Consider the following 22,839-nt stretch of genomic DNA (forward strand, 5'->3'; position numbering starts at 1 on the left):
TTCCAGGTTGGAATGGGGTGATAATGATGATTGATGGTGATGATGATGATGATGATGATGATGATGATGATGATGATGATGATTAGCATAACACCTATTATGTGCCAAGCACTGTGCTTAAACACTTTACAAATATTTCATTTGATTTTCACAACAACTCTGGGAGATGGGTAATATTATCATCTCCATTTGACAGATTACGAAATTAATTTTTTAACTTAATATAATCAAAATTATCTATCTGGTGTTCAATTAGGAGTTCCAGTTCTTCTTTGGTCACAAATTCCTTCTTTCTCCACAGGTCTGAGAAGTATGCTTATTCTAATTTGCTTATAATATTACTCTTTAAATATAAATCATGAACCCATTTTGACCTTATCTTTATGTATGGTGTTAAGTGTGGGTCAGTGCCTAGTTTCTGCCATCCTAGTTTCCAATGTTCAAAGCAGTTTGTGTCAAATAGTGAGTTCTTATCCCAAAAATGGCCTTTAGATTTGTCAAATACTAGATTACTATAGTCATTGGCTTTTTTGTTCTGTGAACCTAACCTATTCCACTGATCAACTCCTTTATTTCTTAGCCAGTACCAAATGGTTTTAATGACCACTGCTTTATAATACAATTTTAGATTTGACACAGCTAAGCCACCTTGACTGGCATTTTTTTTCATTAATTCTCTTGAAATTCTTGATCTTCTGCTCTTCCAGATGAACTTTATTATTATTTTTCTAGCTCTATAAAATAATTTCTTGGGAGTTTGATTGGTGTGACACTAAATAAGTAGATTAATTTAGGTAGTATTTTCATTTTTATCATATTTTCTTAGCCTCCCCATGAGCACTTAATATTTTCCCAACTGATTAGATCTGACTTTATTTGTGTGGAAAATGTTTTGTAGTTTTGCTCATTGAGTTCTTGAATTTCCCTAGGCAGATAGATTGACAAATATTTTATATTATCGACAGTTATTTTAAATGGAATTTTTCTTTGTATCTCTTGCATAAATCCTGATGATTTATATGGATTTATTTTGTAACCTGCAACTTTGCTAAAGCTGTGAATTGTTTCTAGTTGGTTTTTAGTTGATTCTCTAGGGTTCTCTAAGAATACCATCATCTCATACACAGTGATAATTTGATTTCTTCATTACCTACTCTAATTCCTTTAATCCCTTTTTCTTTTCTTATTGCCATACATGATGTTTCTAAGGAAACTAATTTTAATGAAATAGTTGTCAACTATTAGAATAAATCCACTAGCCCAGGAACTCCTGAACATCAACATTTTTCCCTACAAGTTTACTTGCCCCATGGTCACCCACACTTTCTTTAAAAAAAAAATAATTATTAATTAACTAATTATTACAAAAAATTTATGCATAGGTAATTTTCCAGCACTGACAATTGCAAAACCTTTTGTTTTAATCTTTCCCCTCCTTCCCTCCACCCCTTCCCCCAGATGGCAGGTTGACCAATACATGTTAAATATGTTAAAGTATAAGTTAAATATATTTTTGTATACATATCCAAACAGTTATTTTGCTTTACAAAAAGAATCGGACTTTGAAATAGCGTACAATTAGCCTGTGAAGGAAATCCAAAATGCAGGTGGACAAAAATAGGGGGATTGGGAATTCTATGTAGTGGTTCATAATCATATCCCAGAGTTCTTTAGTTGGGTATAGCTGGTTCAGTTCATTACTGCTCTATTGGAACTGATTTGGCTCATCTCATTGTCCGAGCACTCACACTTTCTTAACAAGATCATCAACTCCAGGTTAAAGACCTCTGGACATCAACATTTTCCTAACAAGTTCACTGGTTTCTTAACCTGAGACCAGTGAGTTCATTGGCCCTAGGCTAAGAAGACTTGGAAACCAATGTTTTCCTAACAAGATTGTTAGTGAATGAGGCCAGATTTGAACTTCTTTCTGACTTCAGTGCTTATCCATGGATAATTGCTCTTGTTGGGAGAAACCTCAATGGCCAACCTATCTAATATTATCAATGAGTGGTCATCATCCAGGGTGATTCATTGCACATTTGCATAACTCTACATACTAAGGAATTCTTTTGGTTGTCAATTCAGATATCAATATATCAGTTTTCATATATCAATTATAACTTTCCCCGTTGTAGATAGTTTTGCCCTTTAGGCCCAAGCAGAAGTTTTGCCCTTTTCTGGAAAACAATCTTTTAAATACTTGAAGATGGTTTTCATGACCCCTTAACTATTTTCTTTTCCAGGCTAAACATAAAATCATGGAATTGGAGAGTGAAAGAACTTTAGGAGTTAGTAGCCTAACCCCTCATTTTGTAGATAAGGAATCTGAAGTTCAGTGCTTTGCCCAAGCAGATTGGTTTTTGAATCTAGGTTTTCTGTTTCCAAGTCTAGTCTTCTTTCCAGCACTGCAGAAATGCTAAGATCCTTCAATTAATCCCTTTACACATCATCTCAAGACTCCCCTCTATCTCTGTGGATACTATCTAGCTGTTAGAAAAATGAAGTCCAGAGATTTTGAACCTGAGGCCCCACATGAACCTGTTAAGAAAAATGTGGTTTTTTAAGCAAGGGTTGGTGATCTTGTTAAAAAAAAATGTTGGGCAGCTAGATGGCACGGTGGATAGAATACCAGTCCTGAAGTCAGGAGGACCTGAATTCAAATCTGACCTCAGATATTTAATATTTCCTAGCTGTGTGACGCTGCCCTCAACCAAAAAAATTATGTTGACGACCAAGGTTTCTTAACCTGAGATCAATGAACTTACCTGCAAAATGTTGTTATCTAGAAGTTCATCACCTGGAACTGTTGTTCTTATTAGGAAAATAGTGGTTTCCTAAGTGGATGCCCATCAATTGGAGAATGGCTGAATAAATTATGGTATATGAATGCTATGGAATTCTACTGTTCTGTAAGAAACGACCAGCAGGATGATTTCAGAGAAGCCTGGAGAAACTTAGATGAACTGATGCTAAGTGAAATGAGCACAACCAGGAGATCATTATACCCTTCAACAACAATACTATATGATGATCAATTCTGATGACCTGTCTCTCTTCAACAATGAGATGATTCAAACCAGTTCCACTTGTTCAGTGATGAAGAGAGCCATCTACATCTAGAGAGAGGACTGTGGGAACTGAGTGTGGATCACAACATAGCATTCTCACTCTCTCTATTTTTATTTGCTTGCATTTTGTTTTCTTTCTCAGTTTTTCTTTTTCTTCCTTTTTGATCTGATTTTTTTTGTGCAGCAAGATAACTGTATAAATATGTATACATATATTGGATTTAACATGTATTTCAATGTATTTAATATATATTGGACTACCTGTCAGCTAGGGGAGGGGATGGGGGGGAGGAGGGGAAAATCTGGAACAAAAGGTTTTGCAAGGGTTGATGTTGGGAAAATTACCCATGCACATATTTTGTAAATAAAAAGCCTTAATAAAAATAAATATTTTAAAAAAGGAAAATAATGGTTTTCAAGGCTTCTTAACTTAGAGCTCATGAGCTTATTAGGGAAATTTTGGCTACCAGAGGTTTATAACCAGGGACTAGTAATCTTCTAAGGAAAATGTTGGTTTGCAAAGTTTCAGTGGGACTACTGAACTTGTTAGGAAAATGTTGATGTCCAGAGTTGATGCCCACTAACCTGGGGTTAGTGATCTTGTTAGCAAAGTGTTGGTTATCAAGGCAAGTAAACTTATAGGGGAAAATGTTGATGTTCAGGAGTTCTTAACCTGAGATAGTGGTCTTATTTTACCAGTTTGATAACTATTTCATTAAAATTACTTTCCTTTGAAATCCTATGTACTCTTTATGCCGTATAAAGCATGATTGAGAAAAAAAAAGTTCTATAAACTTCACCAGATCACCAAAAGGAGCCAGGATACAAAAACAAGGTTAAACACCACTGATTTCCTCTACACATGATCATTTTTTTCTGGGTGTATCTTATCTGGTCTTTAAACCACTGAACTCACTGCCAGTAATGAGGCTTGAGGTTAGCTATTGTGAGGGATATATTTTGTTTTCCTATTCAGAATAATAGACAGTTTTGAGTGAAACTGATCACCATAAATCAGGGTAAAGCAGCTTTTGGAGGCATGGAACATCTGGCTTGTAAAAACCATGTGCACCCACTTGCACGCATCCACACACACACACAAGCCAGCCTTTTGATGAATAGTTCAGTCTTTTCCCCCATGAAGCAATTTCATGACATGAAAATGAAGGCTTCACTTGGAGACCTCAGTTTGAATACATTCTCAAATGCTTTGAAGCTGTGTGAACCAATCATTTAATCTCTCTTAATGAGTTTTTCATCTGTGAAAATGGGTACGTGCATTCTATCTATCTCATTCTATCTATTGGATAGAGAACTAAAGCCAAGGTTCATGGCTTGCCTCTGACTCAGCTGTGTGAGTCTGGACAAGTCACTTAGCTTCGTAGTGATTTAAGCAATACATTGTAGAGGATTGTTCACCTCCCTTGATACAGGGAATTCCTCATTTGGGAGTTCTCAATACAAGTGAAATCACAGGTCCAATCTGATTCCCTAGCTCTGGCTCTCTCATCAGTCAGCTGAGGGAATCAAAGGACTCTTTGAACATCTGAAAGTGTATAGATGACAACTCTGGTTAGTTTATTTAAGTTGGTAGGGATTCAAATAACAACTTATGAAATACTCTTGTGATTGTTTGGAAAAAGCTGACTAAAATATCAAATCTATTGCCTTAATCCGCTGGAGAAGGAAATGGCAAAATACCTTAGTGTCTTTGCCAAAAAAAACCCACTGTCCTACGGACAGTGTTGATGTCCTGTGATCCATGGGGTCATGAAGAAATGGGCACAACTGAATAACAACAATTTGAGTAAGGGAAAGTGGAGAACTTCTAGGAAGGGCCCTCAAGATGACTAAGGACCACTAGTCTGTGCCAGGTGAGGTTTGGTTGAAGGAACTGGACCTGCTAATTTATTCCAGAGAACAGAATATTGGGGATGCAAATGGGGTGAGAGATTTGTAGACTATCTACAAATAATTGAAGGGTTGTCATAGAGAAGTATTAGATTTATTCTGATTTGTACTGTTGTTGCTCAGTTGTTTTCAGTCATGCTGGACTCTTCATGGTCCCATTTAGGGATTTCTTGGCAGAGATATTGGATGGCCTGCCATTTCCTTCTCTAGTTCATTTTACACATGAGAAAACGAGGCGAACAAGGTCAAGTGACTTAGCGTCACATAGCTAGTAAGTCTCTAAAGCTAGATTTGAACTCAGAAAGATGAGTCTACCTGACTCCAGGCTCAGTGTTCCATGCACTATGGCAGCCCATTTTTTACTCAGATCAGGGGATAAAGATTGCAAAACAGTAGCCTTAGACTCAGCTGCTTGGACCTTTCTTCTGAATTACCTTCATCTCATCTGGATAGATATCATATGTACCCAGTAATTTACATTGTTGTTTCCTCCATTAGAATGCAAGCTCCTTGAGGACAGGCACTGTACTTTTGCTTTTCTTTGTATTCCTAGAACTTAGCATATGCCTGCCATATAATAAGCACTTCATAAATGAATGACAACATAATTTCACAATTCATAATTCATAAATTGAATGACAACATTAAGGATGGGATCCCCCATCACCACTGGAGAGTGTTAGGAAAAAAATGAGATATGGCAGTAGCTTATCAATTGATTACCTGCTGTCAGGGATGTCACAGAGCGGATTATTATTCAGTGATTGGGGAAGGAGGCAGTGTAGTACAATATAAAGAACACTGTCTCTGGAGTCCAAAGGAACTATGTTTAAAACCCATATCTAATACTTATTACATGAGTTATCTCAGGAAATAATTTGTAAACTCCCTTAGACTTATTTTGCTTTTTTTTGTGAAATGAAGGGGTTGGACTAGATCACTTCTGAAGTCACTTCTAGTTCTAGATCTATGTTCTTTTGTTCTTTACACAAAGTATTTAATCTTACTGGGACTCAGTTTCTTTTTCTGTAAAATGAAGGGGTCTGATTAAATGGTCTTTAAGGTCTGTTTCATTCTGTGATTTCTTACCTGGGATACTCTTGAGGAGCAGATCCTCCTCATTTTTATCAATTCTCATTATTTGGTGGCATTTACCAAGTCCCCTCAAGCTAGGGACCCGGTAGTTGGCTATTTAGGGGTAATTTATCAAACTTCATCCTCACAGAGGTATAAAGGCACAACTAATGGGATCATTAGAGGGACAGCTCTGTGGAGGAGGAGACAGAATGAAGCTTAATGGCCAGCAGAATGTCTCCAGGTGGTCCATGTGGGTGGACATCAGTGAAGGGCTGATGGGGAAAAAACAAAAACAAAAAACAAACTTTCAGATTTGCATTTGGTATTCTGCTGTTCATTGTGCTGTGGTGTTTTCTAATTCAACATTGAAATGAAGGCTTCACTCACCATGTAATTAAACCTTGAAAAGCAGAAAATCACTTCCCCAAACACGTCTTTACCAGCAATTTGGAAAATATTGAAAATGACTTTTATCCTCGTACTTGTGATGTGTAACATGACTGGGTCGGGAGGTGGGGAGTGGGGAGAAAAGGCAGAGCTTGAGCAGGAGATCCAGAGAGTGTGACAAATGACCTCACTAGTAGGGAGGCATGGAGAAGATGGCAGAGGAAATGTGCTTAATTATCTAATTCTAGGAATGAAAACTATCCACTAGTTGGTAATTTTCTATTTGGAATAAGCAAATGACTTTCTCCATACATATAATTTTTTTAAATTGCAAGGCAAGGATAAAGGTCAGGGAACTCCTGGGGGAAGAGCCCCACATTTAGCATCCCTGCCTTCTAATTTATCTTTTTTTTCTTCTTCTTCTTTGTGTGTGTGTATGTGTGTGTATGTGCATGTGAACACGTGTGGCTACATTTAGGACACGGAAATATTGAACACAGCTATTCTGACGGGAAAGACGGTCTCCGTTCCAGTCAAAGTGGTTGCTGTTGGAGAGAATGGCTCTGTGGTCGATGTTTCAGATGAAGTGGAGTGTAAGTCCACAGATGAAGATGTCATTAAGGTATGATGGGGAGTGGGTGGGAGAGATACCTTTGGCTCTTCATCAGCTTGTTGTGACAATCCCATGTGGTTCTATATCCTAAAGGGAAAAAGGAATATGGGATATAATGTGCAGAGGGACAGCCATGGAGTCAAAATTGGAGGAATATAAGATTAGAGCTCAAAGCAGATCTTTTAAGACATCACAGCCCACTCCCTCACTTTACAGGTGAGGAAATGAGTTCAGATATGTCCTCTTCTATCTATGATCCATGTGATCCAGTTGCATAGGGCAAGTTACTTAATATTTCTTATTTTCAGTTTCTACAATTGTAAATTGGGGGATTAGGCTTGATTGATCTCTAAGGTTCTTCTAATCTGTATATATGATCTCACATGCTTGAAATTGAAGTACATGGTCTCCTGAGACCCTTCTAGTCCAAAATGTGTTATTTGATTCCTGGTTCTGTTTCTGGCTTTTGGAATTCATTTATGACTTGACTACTTGTTTGTTCTAGAAATTCCCTCTGTAGCTGAGGTCTATTCTCTATGGAACATAAAGCCATTTCTATAGACTTCTAAACCTGGGATATGCTTTGTAAGAGTAGCCCCCTTCTCCCATTGGGATGTTCTTCTTGGAGCCTCCAATTTTATGGAGGAATCCAAGTTAACCTTTATCCCCTTCTGGTCCTGTTTCTGACTTCCAAAACTTAAAATAAATACTTACCTATCCATGTACTACAAATTCTACTTTTAATTTTTTTTAATAATAAATTTAATAAAGCTTTTTATTTTCAAAACACATGCATGGATAATTTTTCAACATTGCTCCTTACAAAACTTTGTGTTCCAAATTTTCCCTTCCTTTCCCCTATTCTCTCCTTTAGGTAATCCAATATATGTTAAAATATATGTTAAATCTAATATATGTATACATATTTATACAATTATCTTGTTGCATAAGAAAAATCAGATCAAAAAGGAAAAAAAGAGAACGAAAACAAAATGCAAGCAAACAACAACAAAAAGGGTGAAAATGCTATGTTACGATCCACACTCAGTTCCCATGGTCTTCTCTGTGGCTCTCTTCATCACAAGATCATTGGAACTGGCCTCAGTCATCTCATTGTACAACCTCTATTTCTGTGTTATCTTATTCTTTTTAGAATATAAGCTCTATGAGGGCAGGGACTTTTATTTTTTTATTATAACTTTTTATTTACAAGATGTATACATGGGTAATTTTTCAGCATTGACAATTGCCAAATCTTTTTTTCCAACTTTTCCCCTCCTTCCCCCCTCCCCCTCCCCCAGATGTCAGGTTAACCAATACATGTTAAATATGTTAAAGTATAAGTTAAATACAATATATGTATATATGTCCAAACAGTTGTTTTGCTGTATAAAAAGAATCGGACTTTGAAACAGTGTACAATTAGCCTGTGAAGGAAATACAAAATGCAGGCAAACAAAAGTAGAGGGATTGGGAATTCTCTGTAGTGGTTCATAGTCATCTCCCAGAGTTCTTTCACTGGGTGTAGCTGGTTCAGTTCATTACTGCTCTGTTGGTGGCCATATCCATCAGAATTGATCATCATATAGTATTGCTGCTGAAGTATACAACGATCTCCTGGTCCTGCTCATTTCACTCAGCATCAGTTCATGGAAGTCTCTCCAGGCCTTTCTGAAATCATCCTGCTGGTCATTTCTTACAGAACAATAATATTCATATACCACAATTTATTCAGCCATTCTCCAATTGATGGGCATCCACTCAGTTTCCAGTTTCTGGCCACTACAAAGAGGGCTGCCACAAACATTCTTGCACATATAGGTCCCTTTTTCTTCTTTAAAATCTCTTTGGGATATAAGCCCAGTAATAACACTGCTGGGTCAAAGAAAGGGACTTATTTTCCCATGTATTGTATCTCTTCTCCCCTTCTTTCTCTCCCTTCTTCTTTTCTTCTCTGGATACATTCCCAAAAGTGCATCACCAAGATTCCTTTTTCCATGAATTATTTAAAATCATGTTTAAACAGATCAATACGAAACAAACAAAACCTTATACCAGGCACTGAAATGTATACTGATGTTTCTGCCATTTTAATGCTGGTGACAGGACTGTAAGACTTCTGTTGCACATAACTGTTTGGGGACATGGTTTGACTTGCCATAAATCCAGATCCCTGTAGTTAATTACAACAGGTGTGTTATGGAATTAAATTCCCCAGGTTTCTACATTGGACAAATAACCTCTTTGTAAGTAAAAGCATATAAAAATGTGCAAGCCTGTAATAACATACTACTAATCATGCAAATTATCAAAGGTCATGGAGAGTCAACCTTGGAGTGAGGAAAACCTAGCTTCATAGCCTGCCTCTGAAAATAACTTAGAGAAACTAAAGCTAGACCCAAAAGGCTGGGGGCACAAATCCTTGCTGTTGGTTTGGATTTAGCTCCTAATTAAGTGGATCAGCTTCCCCTTTCTTATCCTTGTTAGCTTGTTATGTTCCCAACGTTTGGGGCTTTGGTTATAGCTCATGTCAAAATCTTTCTAAGGCAGTTGGCAAATAGTATTCAATGTATCATATAAACCAGATATCAGGTAATTTATAACTATAAACAGAAGGATTATTAAACACCAAACTCTGCCATTCTCCAAAGCAAAATAAATAGAACTCAGTACCATCACTTAGGTCTACTGAAAGAGATTGCAAGGAGGTAACTCCGTAAAGCAGCTTATGATAATGCTAATTTGGCATTTTAGATTTCACCTCAGTTTGTCGCTGGGTTTACAACTCTGTTGACAAAATGCCAGACTCAGTCCAGTCTTCTTGCTGGGGTCTGTTCTTAGATGTGAAAGCTACCAGCTAGCTGCAGCTCAGTAGCCCCCCTAGGCCTCCAGATCTCTTAGGTTCCTGACATTGATTTCCTGACCTCCATCCTCGGGGTCCCCATTGGCTTAAGATCAGGAGAGAACCACCCAAGTAAGAAAAGGCAGCCAGAAAGCAAAAACCAGTTTGTTTATGTGGGACCTATGATCAGCCCCATGGAGGACGCTGGGTAAGATTTATCTTTTTCCCTTTTTCACTCTATTGTGTGCTAGAGACTATGCAAACTCCTTACAAATATTGTCTCATTTCATCCTCACAACAAGTTGCAATAGGCAGGTGCAATTTTTATGCGCCCCCCTCCATTTTTCTTATGAAGAAACAGAGACAACAAGAGAGGTTGACTTGCCCCAGATCACACAGTTAGTGTCAGAGGCAGAATGTTTATAGCCCAGCTCTTCCTGACTCTTGTTATTCTTATCATTATTAATATGTACTAAAACAGAGTAAGACATTGGCAGAGTCCAGACCTCTCTTCTGGTCCCATGCAACTCCTGTTTTATTCTCCTCTAGGTCAAGAGTTATTTTCAGAAATCTTAATATAGTCATTCACAGTTTAGTATGTTTTAAGGGCTTTCTCCAGTGCCGAGGAATTCATGTCCACATGATGGTTGTCTAGAATTTTAGCATCCCAGAACTTTTGAGCCAGAAGTTCCCTTAGCATATTCAACACAGACATTTGCTAGCTGTATGACCTTAATTAACTTCTGTGTGCCTCAGTTTCTTCATATGTAAAATGAATTTTGAAGGTGGCTTCTAAGGTCACTTTTACCCCTGGTATCTTCCCTCTGAGATTACCCCCAATTTATTGGGTATGTATGTTGTTTGTATTTAATTGAACATTGTCTCCCTTAATAGATTGTGAGTTCTTTGAGAGAAAGAAGAGGGTTTTTTCCCCTTCCACCTCTTTTTTTTTGTATCCCCAGTACTTTAAACATTCATTTCTTGCCAGGTAGTCAGGGCTTAATAGATGGTAGTTGATTGATTAACTGACCTGAATTCAAATTCTGGCTGTACCACCTGCATAGCCTTAGAATCAGACTGAGTTTCAGTTTCCTTCATCTGTAAACTTAGGGGGTTGAATTAGATGCATCATCCAGGTCTGTCTAGCCCCTAACATCCAGATTCTGAGGCTGTCTCACAATCCATCCTACTATACTTGTCTTACTCAACCTACGATGGGAGTAGAGCTTGCTTGGGAATTGGGAGAGATGGTTGTCACAGCAGTGGCTCTATAAGCCATGTTTTTTGCCACATCATCATGTGTCTCAATAAAACCTTGTACTTGAGAGTCAGGAAAAACCTCCATTCAAATTCTGCCACTGAGATAGACTAGCTATATGACCCAGGTAAATAATTTAAGTCTCAGTTTCCTCATTTGTAAAATAGAATGAATAGTACCCTGTTTTTCTCTTATTGTTGTTCAATCATTTCAGTCATGTCTGAATCATCGTGATCCCATATGGGATTTTCTTGGCAGAGATACTGCAGGGGTTTACCATTTTCTTTTCCAGCCCATTTTACAGATGAGAAAACTGAGGCAAATAGGGTTAAGTGTATTGCCAAGGATCACACAACTAGTAAGTATTTGAGGCTAAGTTTGATCTCATAAAGATGAGTCTTGATTCCAGTCTATCCACTGTATCTGCACTCTATCCACTGTTATCACCTAGGGCTGCACAAAACATAATTGGGATAAGTGACACAAAATACAACCTAAAATCATTCTTTTAAATCATTTGGAAAGGGATATTCCGGGAAGTAGGCCCTTTAATAGTTTTCTAATTGAAAGGATTTTCTTTTTTCTTACTGGATGTCCAGCTCAGTTATTTCTCTGTTACTTGAAGAATTATGAGAACTTGAAGCACCTTTTGAATCTCATTTTGGGGTGCAAAGCTCTGATTGCCTCACCTTAGTTACTGCTATAACATCTGTAACATCAACTGCACAAGGCTGTTGTGAGACGCAGATGATATAATTGTTGTAAAGCCTTCTTTAAACCTTAGAACACTATGTAAATGTCAGCAGCTATTTTTATTATTATCATAATAAGCACCCTCTAATCCCCAGTTTTGTGTAATATTAACTCATTCTAAGTGCTTACCTTAGGGTATCTCTATAGCTTCTCTGCATTAATGGTTGGGCTTCTGAGCCTGTCCAAATCCAGCAGGTGGTTTTTACATGTTCTTAGCAGGGTGCTGTTTGAACCAGCAGAGTGAATATCTCTGCATGTGCTCCATTTTTCTTTAGCTCCTCTGTTGGCTTTATCTTTCATAGTGGAGACCCCAGAGATTCAGGATGGGAGCATCTGTGCCTTCAGAACCATTCCTCCTCCATTAAGGGACTAGAGAACTCTCAGATCTCAACTATTATTAATTTAAAAAAAATAAGTGCTGAGTTCTCACCATCCTGAGACTGTGTCTGCTCCTCTAGAAAGGTTTGGCATAAAACACTGTCTTCAGAGCCTGCAGGTAGACTAGGAAGCCCTTTAAGATTTTTGTTGTTGCTATTGGTCCAAAGAGCGGAAAAGATCTGGGAGGAATTGGACATCTTTTAATTCTTTCTACTTTGCAAGACTTGGCAGGAGATGGCCTGAAGGTGGTTGTTGATAAAATCTGGACTCTTTTTGATTGAAGCAATAGTTTTTTTTTTTTTTTTTTTATCAGAAAGTATTTATGTGAATTAAAATCAGAAATAATCCTTGAGAAACTCCCCCAAACCACAGGATTTCTAAGTTTGGAAAATAATTTTTTTTTCCCAGAGATAAAAGAGAAAAGACCTCAAGGTTTAGGACAATGCCTGATCTTAGAGACACGGTTTTTGATAAAGCAAATCTTAAGCGGCTTAAATCTTAAAGAACTGAGGCAGGTAGGTGGTGCAGTGGATAGAGTACTGGCTCTGGGGTCAGCAGGACCTGAATTCAAATCCAATTTCAAACAGTTGTGTGATTTGGGCAAGTCACTTAATTCTGATTGCCTTGCAGCATCTCTCACCCCCCAAAAAAAATTAGAGAGAGAGATAAATCAGGTCAAAGATAGAACCCAGAATACTATTGTTCATTGCACTTCATGGCATCGATACTAATATTGCTGTAGAATGTTTGGCTTACAAACCACTTTACTCCATAGTGACCTTTTGAGATGAACAACACTAAAAGTATCTCTGTTTAACACATGGGGAAACTGAGTCTCAGAGATACGAAGTGATTACAGACAAAGGATAATATGGTGCTAGACTTGATCTCAAGAGAGACCTGGGTTCAAATACTCTCTCAAATACTTAATACTAGTGTTATTCTGGGCAAAAAATTAACCTCTCTGATATTCAGTGTCCTTATTTTCAAAACGGTTGGGTAATTGTGAGGATCAAGGGAGGTGGTATTTGCAAAGCACTTTGTAAACCTTAAAATGTTATAAAAATTCTAGATGTTATGAAGTGAAACACTTAATATATAGTCACCTCACTTGAAATATATAATAATTTTGGGATGAAAGTTCTGGTTATTCGTGCATGTTATTGTTATTGTTAATATAGTTCCTGGGGAGCAGGAATTGTATTTTGTCTTTCTTTATCTCCCTAGCACTTAGCACAGCAACTGACACATAGTAGGTGCTCAATGCATTCTTGTTCAATTATTATTATTGTCAGTATTATTATTTTGTAAGCTGTTTCAGAGCAGGGATTGTCTTTATTTACATCCTCAGCATTTAGCACAGTGCCTGGAACATAGTAGGTTCTTAATACATTCTTGTTCAATTATTATTATTGTCAGTACTATTATTTTGTAAGTTGTTTCAGAGCAGAGATTGTCTTTATTTTCATCCTCAGCAAGTAGCATAGTGCTTGGTACATAGTAGATGCTTAATGCATTCTTGTTCAATTTTAAATTTTGTCAGTATTGTTATTATGTAAGCTGCTTGAGAGCAGGGATTGTCTTTTGTCTTTATTTGCACCTCTAACACTTAGCACAGTGCCTGGCACATAGTAGGTGCTTCATAAATGTTTATTCTATTATTATTATCCCAGTGTTTGTGTGCCTTAAGCAACTCCCTAGGATCATTGAGGGAAAGGGGGTGGAATAAGGAATTTTGATAGCCTTCTTGTCCAATCTTGTCAATGATTTAACCACAGATTGGAGTAAGTCCCTAATAGATTTTGTGTGACCCATCTGTAGAGTGTAAGCTCCTTGCCCAGGGTCACATAGATAATAATCATCAAAGGTAGGGATTTAAATTTAGGCTTTCTAGACTTCAACTCTACTGTTCCACCAGACTGGCAGAGCAAGTTAAAAAAATATATACATTGGACCCATCCAGGTCCAGAGGTAATTAATTTACTTTCCAAAGGAAATTTCAGACAGGCAGCTCCACATTAATCTTCATGAAGAGGCGTATTGGTGATTTTTTTCTTCTCATTAAAACTACCTTCTGACTATGTAAAGGGCCATAGTTTTATTTTCTCTCAAATCTGATTAGTAATTGTGTTGTTTATCAATAAATTGCCCAAATCTCTGAGGTTCCCAGATCATCAGCATATCAGCTGAGCTCTCTCCCTCTTTTGGAGGAAACACAAAAAGACTAGATACAGATCTCATAGCTAGTCATCTTCAACTTAACTGCACTAATTAAATTTTGGTGCTCCTGGAATTATATCAACTGGAGAAAGATGAGATAGTGAAAGGTCAGGACGAGGACATTAAAGCAAGGCTCCCGGTTTTGGGGGGCTCTGGGGTCACTTTACTTTGCAAAAATGGCCTTAGAGGGGATGAAAGGGATGCGGGAGAGCTAGGAGCACCTGCTTCCCAGGATTTTTATGAGGCTCAAATGAGTTAATAATTGTAAAACACTTAGCACAGTAGTTGAAACATAGTAATATAAATGGAATAAGTGTAATATAAATGGGATAATGATGATATTTCCTAATGAACATGTTAGTCCTTATTTCTGGGTTATCTTGACCCAATTCAGCTAACCAAGCATCTGTTAAGTCCCTACTAAGTGCACATACAAGGTGTCATGCTAGGGGATGGGTATTCAAAGACAAAAATGAGATAGTCCCTTCCCTCAAGGACCTTACGTTCTATTGAAGGGAAGGAGATATATCATATTAGTAGGAATCTAAATACAGAAGGGGACTCAGATGGTCTTTTCTATGGTTCTGAACCAATACTCCTGTGATTATGAAAATATGTAAAAATTATAAATATGTATATATCTGTATATCTATTTATCTAATTGTAAAATGATGTTGGGAAGGGGGGGCATAAAGGACTGAGAACAAGGATTAAGAAAGGCCCCCTGCATACTGATCTTTTAAGAAAGCTAGGAAATTTAAGAGGTAGTGGAGGGAGGGAATTCCAGATATAAAGAACATCCAATCTAGCAATTAATTAATAAGCATTCACTAAGCACAAACTATGTTCCAACTTAAATGCTAGGGATGCAAAACAAGACAAAAACCCATTTTATCTTCAAGGAACTTAAAATTTAAGTGGGGAGGGAGACAACACATAAACAAATATTTCCAAACCAGCTAAACAAAGGATAAATAGGAAATGATTAAAAAGGGGAAGGCAATGTAATTAAGAAGTGTTGGGGGAGGGTTCTTGAAGGTAGCAGGGTTTAAGTTGGCCCTCAGAGGAAGTTTAATAAACTTAATGAAAAAGGAAAAACATTCTAGTCAGAAATGCCCAGAGGTGGTGTATTTTATTCATGGAAACACCAAGAGGCCAATGTCACTGGATTGAAGAACACATGTTGGAGAGTAAGGTTTAAGAAGACTGAACAGGTAATAGGGACCTAGATTGGGATGGACTTTGAATGCCAAACAGATTATTTTATATTTGATCCTGGAGGCAATAGGGAACCATTGCAATTTATTGAATAGAGGAGTTGCATTTATGGGATTAATATACAAGAGATTATGAAATCTCCTTCTGACTCTTCCTTGAATGACAGGACAGGATGATCAGTAGTTGTTTTTTTGTTTGTTTGTTTGTTTGTTTTTTTAATAGATATATGTAGTTGACTTATATTTCTTTTATCACAATAATTCCTCAGTATTTATTTTCTCCACTCTTTCAAGTAACAAGGATAGAAAACAAACAAACAAAAAGATCAATGCAGCTCAACCAATTGACAGATACAACATGGATGTGTGCAGCCTTCCATACTCAGAATCCTCCACCTCAATAGCAAAAAGCAAGAGCTGAATTCTTTTATCCCTTATCTCAAGCCAAGCTTAGTCATTATAGTTTAATAGCATCCCAATTCATTCTTTTCATTGTTATAGTTATAGTCATTGCACTGGTTTTATTTTCTTTGCTCTGGATTAATTCATCAAAGCTTTCTCATGTTTGTTTGAATTCTTCATAGTCTTGATTACTTTGGATGCCTCAATATCCCATTACGTTCACGTACTACATTTTATAACTATTCCCTAATTGTATCTACTTTATTTTCAGTCTTTTGATATGACAAAAAGCAATGTTATGAATACTTTGGTATTTGTAGGTCCTTTATTTCTACTTTTGATTTCTTCATGGATAAAGGCTTAGCAGTGGGATTTCTGGGTCAGTTGGGAATAGATGTTTTAGTCCTGATTTTTCTAATAATTCCAAATTATTTTCCATAATAATTGTATTGCTTCATATGTCCACTGAGAGTTTCAGTGTACCTATCTTTCCAATACCCCATCATCACCGACTATAAAAGTATCACTTTAGCAGTGACATAGAGGACAAATTGAAATTAGTTTATACATTTATTGAATTTCTATTATTCAAATCAATAAATATTTATTAAGTGCCTACTGTATACTGTGTTAGGCACTGGGAATACAAAATTAAAAAATGCTGATCCCTATCTTCAAGAAGTTTACCTTCTGCTCATTGGGTAGGGCATGTGTACAGAAGAATATAGTGTATAGTTAATAGTAAAGGGGGCAATGAAGAGGTCAGACAAAGTCTTCTAAGAATGATTGAGAATTGAGAGATGGGGAGTATTAGAGAAAGCTTTATGGAATTGAACCTTGAAAGAAGAGCAGAATTCTGAAGGGCAAATTTCATTCCAAGTAGATTAATATTCAGATAGAGGAGAAGGCATGTTGGACATTGTATAAAAGCAGAAGTATTGTGGGATATCATCTGTCCCAGTAGCAAGTTTTGCTATTGCTTGCCACTTGATATTTCTAGAAGATGTGATTTCATTTTCCAGCTTTATGCTTTTACCTCTACCTGGAATATGCTTTTAAGAACAATATCAGAGTGGACAGCGTATCCCTTGATATGGGTTCCTCTCTTGACAATATCACACAATATATCTCCTCTTATGGGTCATGTAGGTACCCCGTGATCTGGGTGTAGAACCTACTTTCTCTCTGGAGTGGCCCCTTTCAACTTGCTTCATCTTGGAATATCTAGGTTCTCAGAGAAAGACTACTACAATATGGTTATACTACAACTTTCCTATGGTTTTAGGAATAATCTGTTTCAAAGGAAATAACCTCCACCTAGTCACTACTCTAGTTCTTGAATTCCCATCCATTTTGCAACTAGCCACTTACAATTTAACGTACCCACACAGCCACTCACAATACCACAATAACAATAATCACAATAACACAATAACATTTAGATTTTAAATATAACCATTTTTACTTGGCAATTAGAGCAGGAAAATAATAATAAACCACAGAAATTCATATATTCAAGCAAGTGCACAGAAATAGAAATGTCAATCAATACAAAACTGGATTGCATTCTTCCATAACCACACTGAGTAGGTATGGGAGAGAGTATGTACATACTCACAAATACACTAGGTTGGAAAACTGTGTACTTGATGACACAACTCTGGACTGCTGGCTTTGATATCACCATTTGGGAACAGCTACACCACGTGAAACTGCTTCTCGGTTTTCTGTTGAGCCTCATTGCTCTTCACCTGTGTAAATCCCCCTTTCTCTATTTTCCCATAGCATTTACAAATTCTTTCAACTTAAAATCATCTTAGAAGGTTATTTAGGAAGTGTTAATTGTTAATGTGAATAGCAGTTCTTTTTAAGCCAGGAAACTGTGAAACTCTTAGAATCCTAAAAGGTTGTGATTATGTCCCACATTGTCCTCTGCAAGTCTCCAGTTCTCTAGCCTCAAAATCCCCATGTTCTTCAACCAATTCTCAAGTAATATGATTTACAAGACTTTCTCAAGTAGTATGATTTACAAGACTTCACCATCTTGGCTGCCCATTTTGGGGGAATACTTTTTGGACTATCTTTGACTATACAGGTCAGACCAGTTTCCCCTTTTGGAGTTTTATTAGCAAAGAGACTGGAGGGATTTGGCATTTCCTTCTCCAACTTATTTTACAGATGAGGAAACTAAAGCAAACAGAGTCAAGTGACTTGTCCAGGGTGACACAGTTAGTGAGTGTTTTAAAACAGATTTGAATTCAGATCTTTTTGACTCTAAGTCTGGCATGCTATACATTGAACCATCAAGCTGTCTTTGCATTTCTTTAGTTTTACATAAATAAAAGTTCTTTTGTCTCTTGGAAATTTCAAACCATTCACACAGAAGTTCACATTTTACATTTTTCATGAGGTGATTTGCATCTTTACATTTATACCACGATTATTCAAATCCTGTCTGAATCCTGGGTTTCTTCATACACATGTAATAGCAGTTTTTATTTAAAACAAAGTACTTTTCCTATTCCTTTTGACATCAAAATATTCATTCATAGTAATGACAATCTAGTATAACCTTTACCAATTGAAATAATTTTTTTCCTTCATGTTAAAAAAAAAAAAAAACTGTTCTTAACCATTTCTCTCCTTATCTACTCATTTTAAAGGGGTGGGAACCTTACACCTTCCTTCCTCGTCTGCTTCTTATAATCTCTATTTTTCTTCAACCCTGAACAAAAGCTATTCAATGCTGAGCTCTTTTATGGGTTGTCTTCTCTGATCCCCATAGTTATTAAAGTTCTCTATTATCTTCAAATTATCATGTATATATTTCTCTGTTTGAAGATTGTATTTCACCTTGCCCCCATCCCAGGATAATGTAGTGTAAACTTCTTAAGAGCAAAGGCAGTTTCTCAATTTGTTTTCATATACCCAATACCCATTACCCTTGTACTCTGTCCCTTAAAAATGTATTTTGGAAAAACAAATAATATCACATCATTTCAGAGTTATAAGGAACCTCAATGTCTTTATAGTTTAATGCAAGATTGTAAAAGCATTCCTTCTACAATAGTTTTAAAAAGGAGTCATCCATCCTTTGCTAAAAGTCATGTGCTACAGCAGGAATCCGCTTTCTCTCAAGGCAGCCCATTTCACATGAGGATAGTTCTAGTTATTAGGAAACTGAATTGAGATTAAATTTACATTATACCTTCCAACTAGTGATTCTAGTTCAGAAGTAGATCCAATCTCTCCTTCCAGGAAAAATAGCCCCTTTAGAATCTATGATTTTTAATCATGACTATATTCCCCTAGTGACCAAAGTCACAGATACTTGTGTCTTTCTCTCTCCCCCACCCCCTTCCAGTCAAATCTTCTCCAAGCTCAACATCCTCAATTCCTTCCCCCAGGCCTCAGGTGGTATGGTTCATATAGCCATCCTGGATATCTGCTGGGTGCTTTCTGGCTTATAGAGAAGCCAGCATTATTCCAACACCAGAAATGATTTGCCTTCTCTTTCTCCTACAGTAAGGAGCCAGAGCTGCAAATTCTTGTTGTCAGGCAGTTTGGATGCTCCTGCCTAATTTTGTCCTTCTTTATCCTGGCAATTTAGACTTTTATTGTTCCTTTCTAATTGGAGATATGTCATACATTTCCTGTTGGCCAGAATACGGAACTCTGTATTCTCAACCTTTTGTTATTGTTGGGAAGATTATGATTTCAATATTAATTAGACAGTTAGTTTGTTCACTTCTGTCTCTGGCATCTCCAATTAAGAACTAACATTCTGGTATTGTTCCCTCATAATGCAGTGAATTATTTTAACATGTCAGCTCTAGGCTACAAAGACCCTAAGCTTTCCCCTTCATCCAAGATATTTCCATGTGTATTTTCTTCCTCATTCATTCTTTCTTTCCTACCTGAACACCTCCATCTAGAGACTGTCAGACCATGGGTTTGAAGTTTTAGAACTGATGAGAATCTCTGAGGCCATCTGGTCCAAACTCCAAATTTTATTGAGGAAACTGAGGTCCAGGGAAGTGGTAATTTGTGGCAGAAAAAGGATTCAAACTGGTCCTCTACCTGTAAACAGTGTCCCCTGTAAAATGAATTTACAGGCCTGAAAACCTAGATTGATAAATAAAAGGTTTATTGTAGAAATTTGGAAGTAAAGTTCAGTTAGAAAGACGCCAGGGCCAGAGGTGGCTGCTGGGCCGGCAGGGACCCTTACATGGCCAGAAGGATACTACGTGTTGGCTGGGAGGGCTCCTACCATGAGGGCATTCTGGCTCTTTTATACCCAAAAGATGATGGGCTGTAACCCTAAGTTCTCGGTGGGCTTTTCAGTTAGCTCAGATCAGGTGAGGGCTGGGGGAAGCTGAACTGAGGATGGGGGCTGGGCACGGATATTCAAAGGGTGCCTTTGACCAGGATTTGTGAATCAAGGTAAGTTGTGGGTTGGGCAATTAGAAAGGAATCTTAAAGGGACCCCAACCCTCATCATGGGGATTTGGCCTGCCCCAGTTTTCTGACATGGACTAAGATGCTTCATTTTTCTGACATTAGCAGCCTGATGGCCTCCTCCATCCCAAATTTTAGTGCTGACTCCCAATCACGAGTTTATGTTCTATTGACAGGGGAGAGGGAAAGAACAAAATGTATGCATATAAATATATACAACACATATAAACAATGAATACATGGGGAGATTTTAAAACTAGAAGAACCATGAAAGAACCTCATGCAGAACATGACCTCTGAACAGAGCTTTGAAGGAAACTAGAGCTTCTTATATTCCAGCATAGGAAGCAGTCAGGGAAAAGGGACCAAGATAGGGGAATGGTATGTTGTGTGTGAGGAACAATGGGAAGCATAGTTTGGCTAAGCCCATAAAGTGCATGAAGAGGAGCAATATATAAGTCTGGGAAGAAGGGCTTTAAATGGCAAATCAATAGAGGAGTTTATATTTGATTGAAAAAGTAATAAGAGATCCATTGATGTTCACTGAGCAGGAGAAGGATATCTTTGGAATTATCATGGAAAGTATGTTAGATTGGAACATAAATGTAAAATGTAAAATGAGTTAGAGAAGGAAATGGCAAACTGCGCCAGTATTTTTGCCTAGAAAACCCCAGATGGGATCATAGAGTTGGGCACTACTTAACTGACTGAATAACAACATATAAGATTTGAATTCTTGGGATTTGAACTCAAATCCTGTCATTTGCCACCTGTGTGACCTTTGCAAGTAATTAAACCTATTTCCTTATTGATGAAATAAGGAATTAGAACTAGATGATCTCAGGACTGTTATGTTAAGACAATTTGATTGTGACTAGGTTAAAACTCTGATTTTGATGAATCCCTTTGTTAGCTGGGTGGGTGATAGATTGCTGAGAGCACAGGAGACAAAAAGGTTAGTGAGAGACGACAGGGGCCTGAACATGGCCATCTCCTATGCATAGTTCTCAGTGGATCATCTGTATAGCTGCCAAAATGGCTTTTATCCAAAGATGGTCTGGTTTTGTTTACTATCTTCCTAGAATCTTTACCTTCCTTCAAGATTCAACTCAACTTCTGCCTCCTCATGGAAGCCTTCCTTTGTCTCAGTTAAATGCTCTTTTCTTCCTGGAATGCTTTGATTTAATCTGTTTAACTATTGTATCAAAACAGCTATGGGGTCAAAGTGGATGGATTATGGGATTTTGCATCAGGAAGATTTCAGTTTGAATCCTGCCTCAGATACTTGCTAGCTGTATGACACTGGGCAACTTGCTTAAATTGTACTATGTCTCAGTTTCATCATGTGTAAAATCCTTATAAGGATGCTGAATCAAGTGATTTAATGTGTAGAAAATACTTTGTAAACCTTAAAGAGCTATACAAATATGTTATCATTATTGTTACCATTATAATCTTTTTTATTAGAATACAACATTCTTGAGGGAAAAGATTGTTCAGTTTTTGCTGTGTATTCCCATCACCCCACATGGAATAGTCAGTTAACAAACATTTATTGAGCTCTTTGAGATGCCTTTCACTTTTCCTTATGTCTTCACTATGTACTGGGTATACAAGTGCCTACTGCTGATGAGCGCAAACTGTAATGAGGGAACATGTCACTAGGCACATACATTATATGTTCAGAATAGATGGGAAACAGATTTGGAAGGGAAGGATTAACAAACTAGGGGTAGAAGAAAAGATGATGAAAACAAACATCTTGTTGAAGATTGGATTAGAACTGAACCTTGAAGGAAGCCAGGGAAATCCCAAAGGGAAGATGAGGAAGGAAAGCATTGTAGTGAAGTGGGCAGAAGTGGGCACCCATACAAAGACTCAGAGGTTAGAGATAGAATGTTGTGTTGGGCAGACAGCAAGGAAACCAGTGTAGTTAATTCACAGTGGGTCGTAAGGGAGTTAAATATAAAATGGAGAGGTGAAAAAGGCCCATGAAAAGCTCTTAGGGACAAACAGAGGAGTTTCTATTTCATCCTGGAGGTTATAGGAAACCAATGTTCAGCCAGTGTTTTCTGTGTTGTACAGAATTGACATGATAAAAAGTTTGAATGTCGGAGGGGCACACCCATAGTTTCCCCACCAATAGAATTTAAGGTGCCTGAGGGCAAGCTTTGCTTTGCTTTGATCTTTGTACCTCCTTTGTCAGGTGTCAGTGGATTAATCAACGCTTGTTGAATGAATGAATAAATGAA

The 22,839-nt window shown here is 37.4% G+C and overlaps 1 protein-coding gene across 1 annotated transcript in view; it reads left to right on the forward strand.

Annotated features, from left to right (window-relative positions):
- Positions 1 to 22,839, forward strand: part of TMEM132B (transmembrane protein 132B) — a 665,643-nt gene that overhangs the window by 529,764 nt on the left and 113,040 nt on the right. The window contains exon 5 of the mRNA XM_074299390.1: positions 6,925 to 7,068. Coding sequence (XP_074155491.1) covers positions 6,925 to 7,068 — 144 coding nt within the window. The remainder of the gene's footprint in view (positions 1 to 6,924; positions 7,069 to 22,839) is intronic.

This window comes from Sminthopsis crassicaudata, chromosome 1 (genome assembly GCF_048593235.1).
Source record: "Sminthopsis crassicaudata isolate SCR6 chromosome 1, ASM4859323v1, whole genome shotgun sequence".
In the NCBI taxonomy this organism is placed as follows: domain Eukaryota; kingdom Metazoa; phylum Chordata; class Mammalia; order Dasyuromorphia; family Dasyuridae; genus Sminthopsis; species Sminthopsis crassicaudata.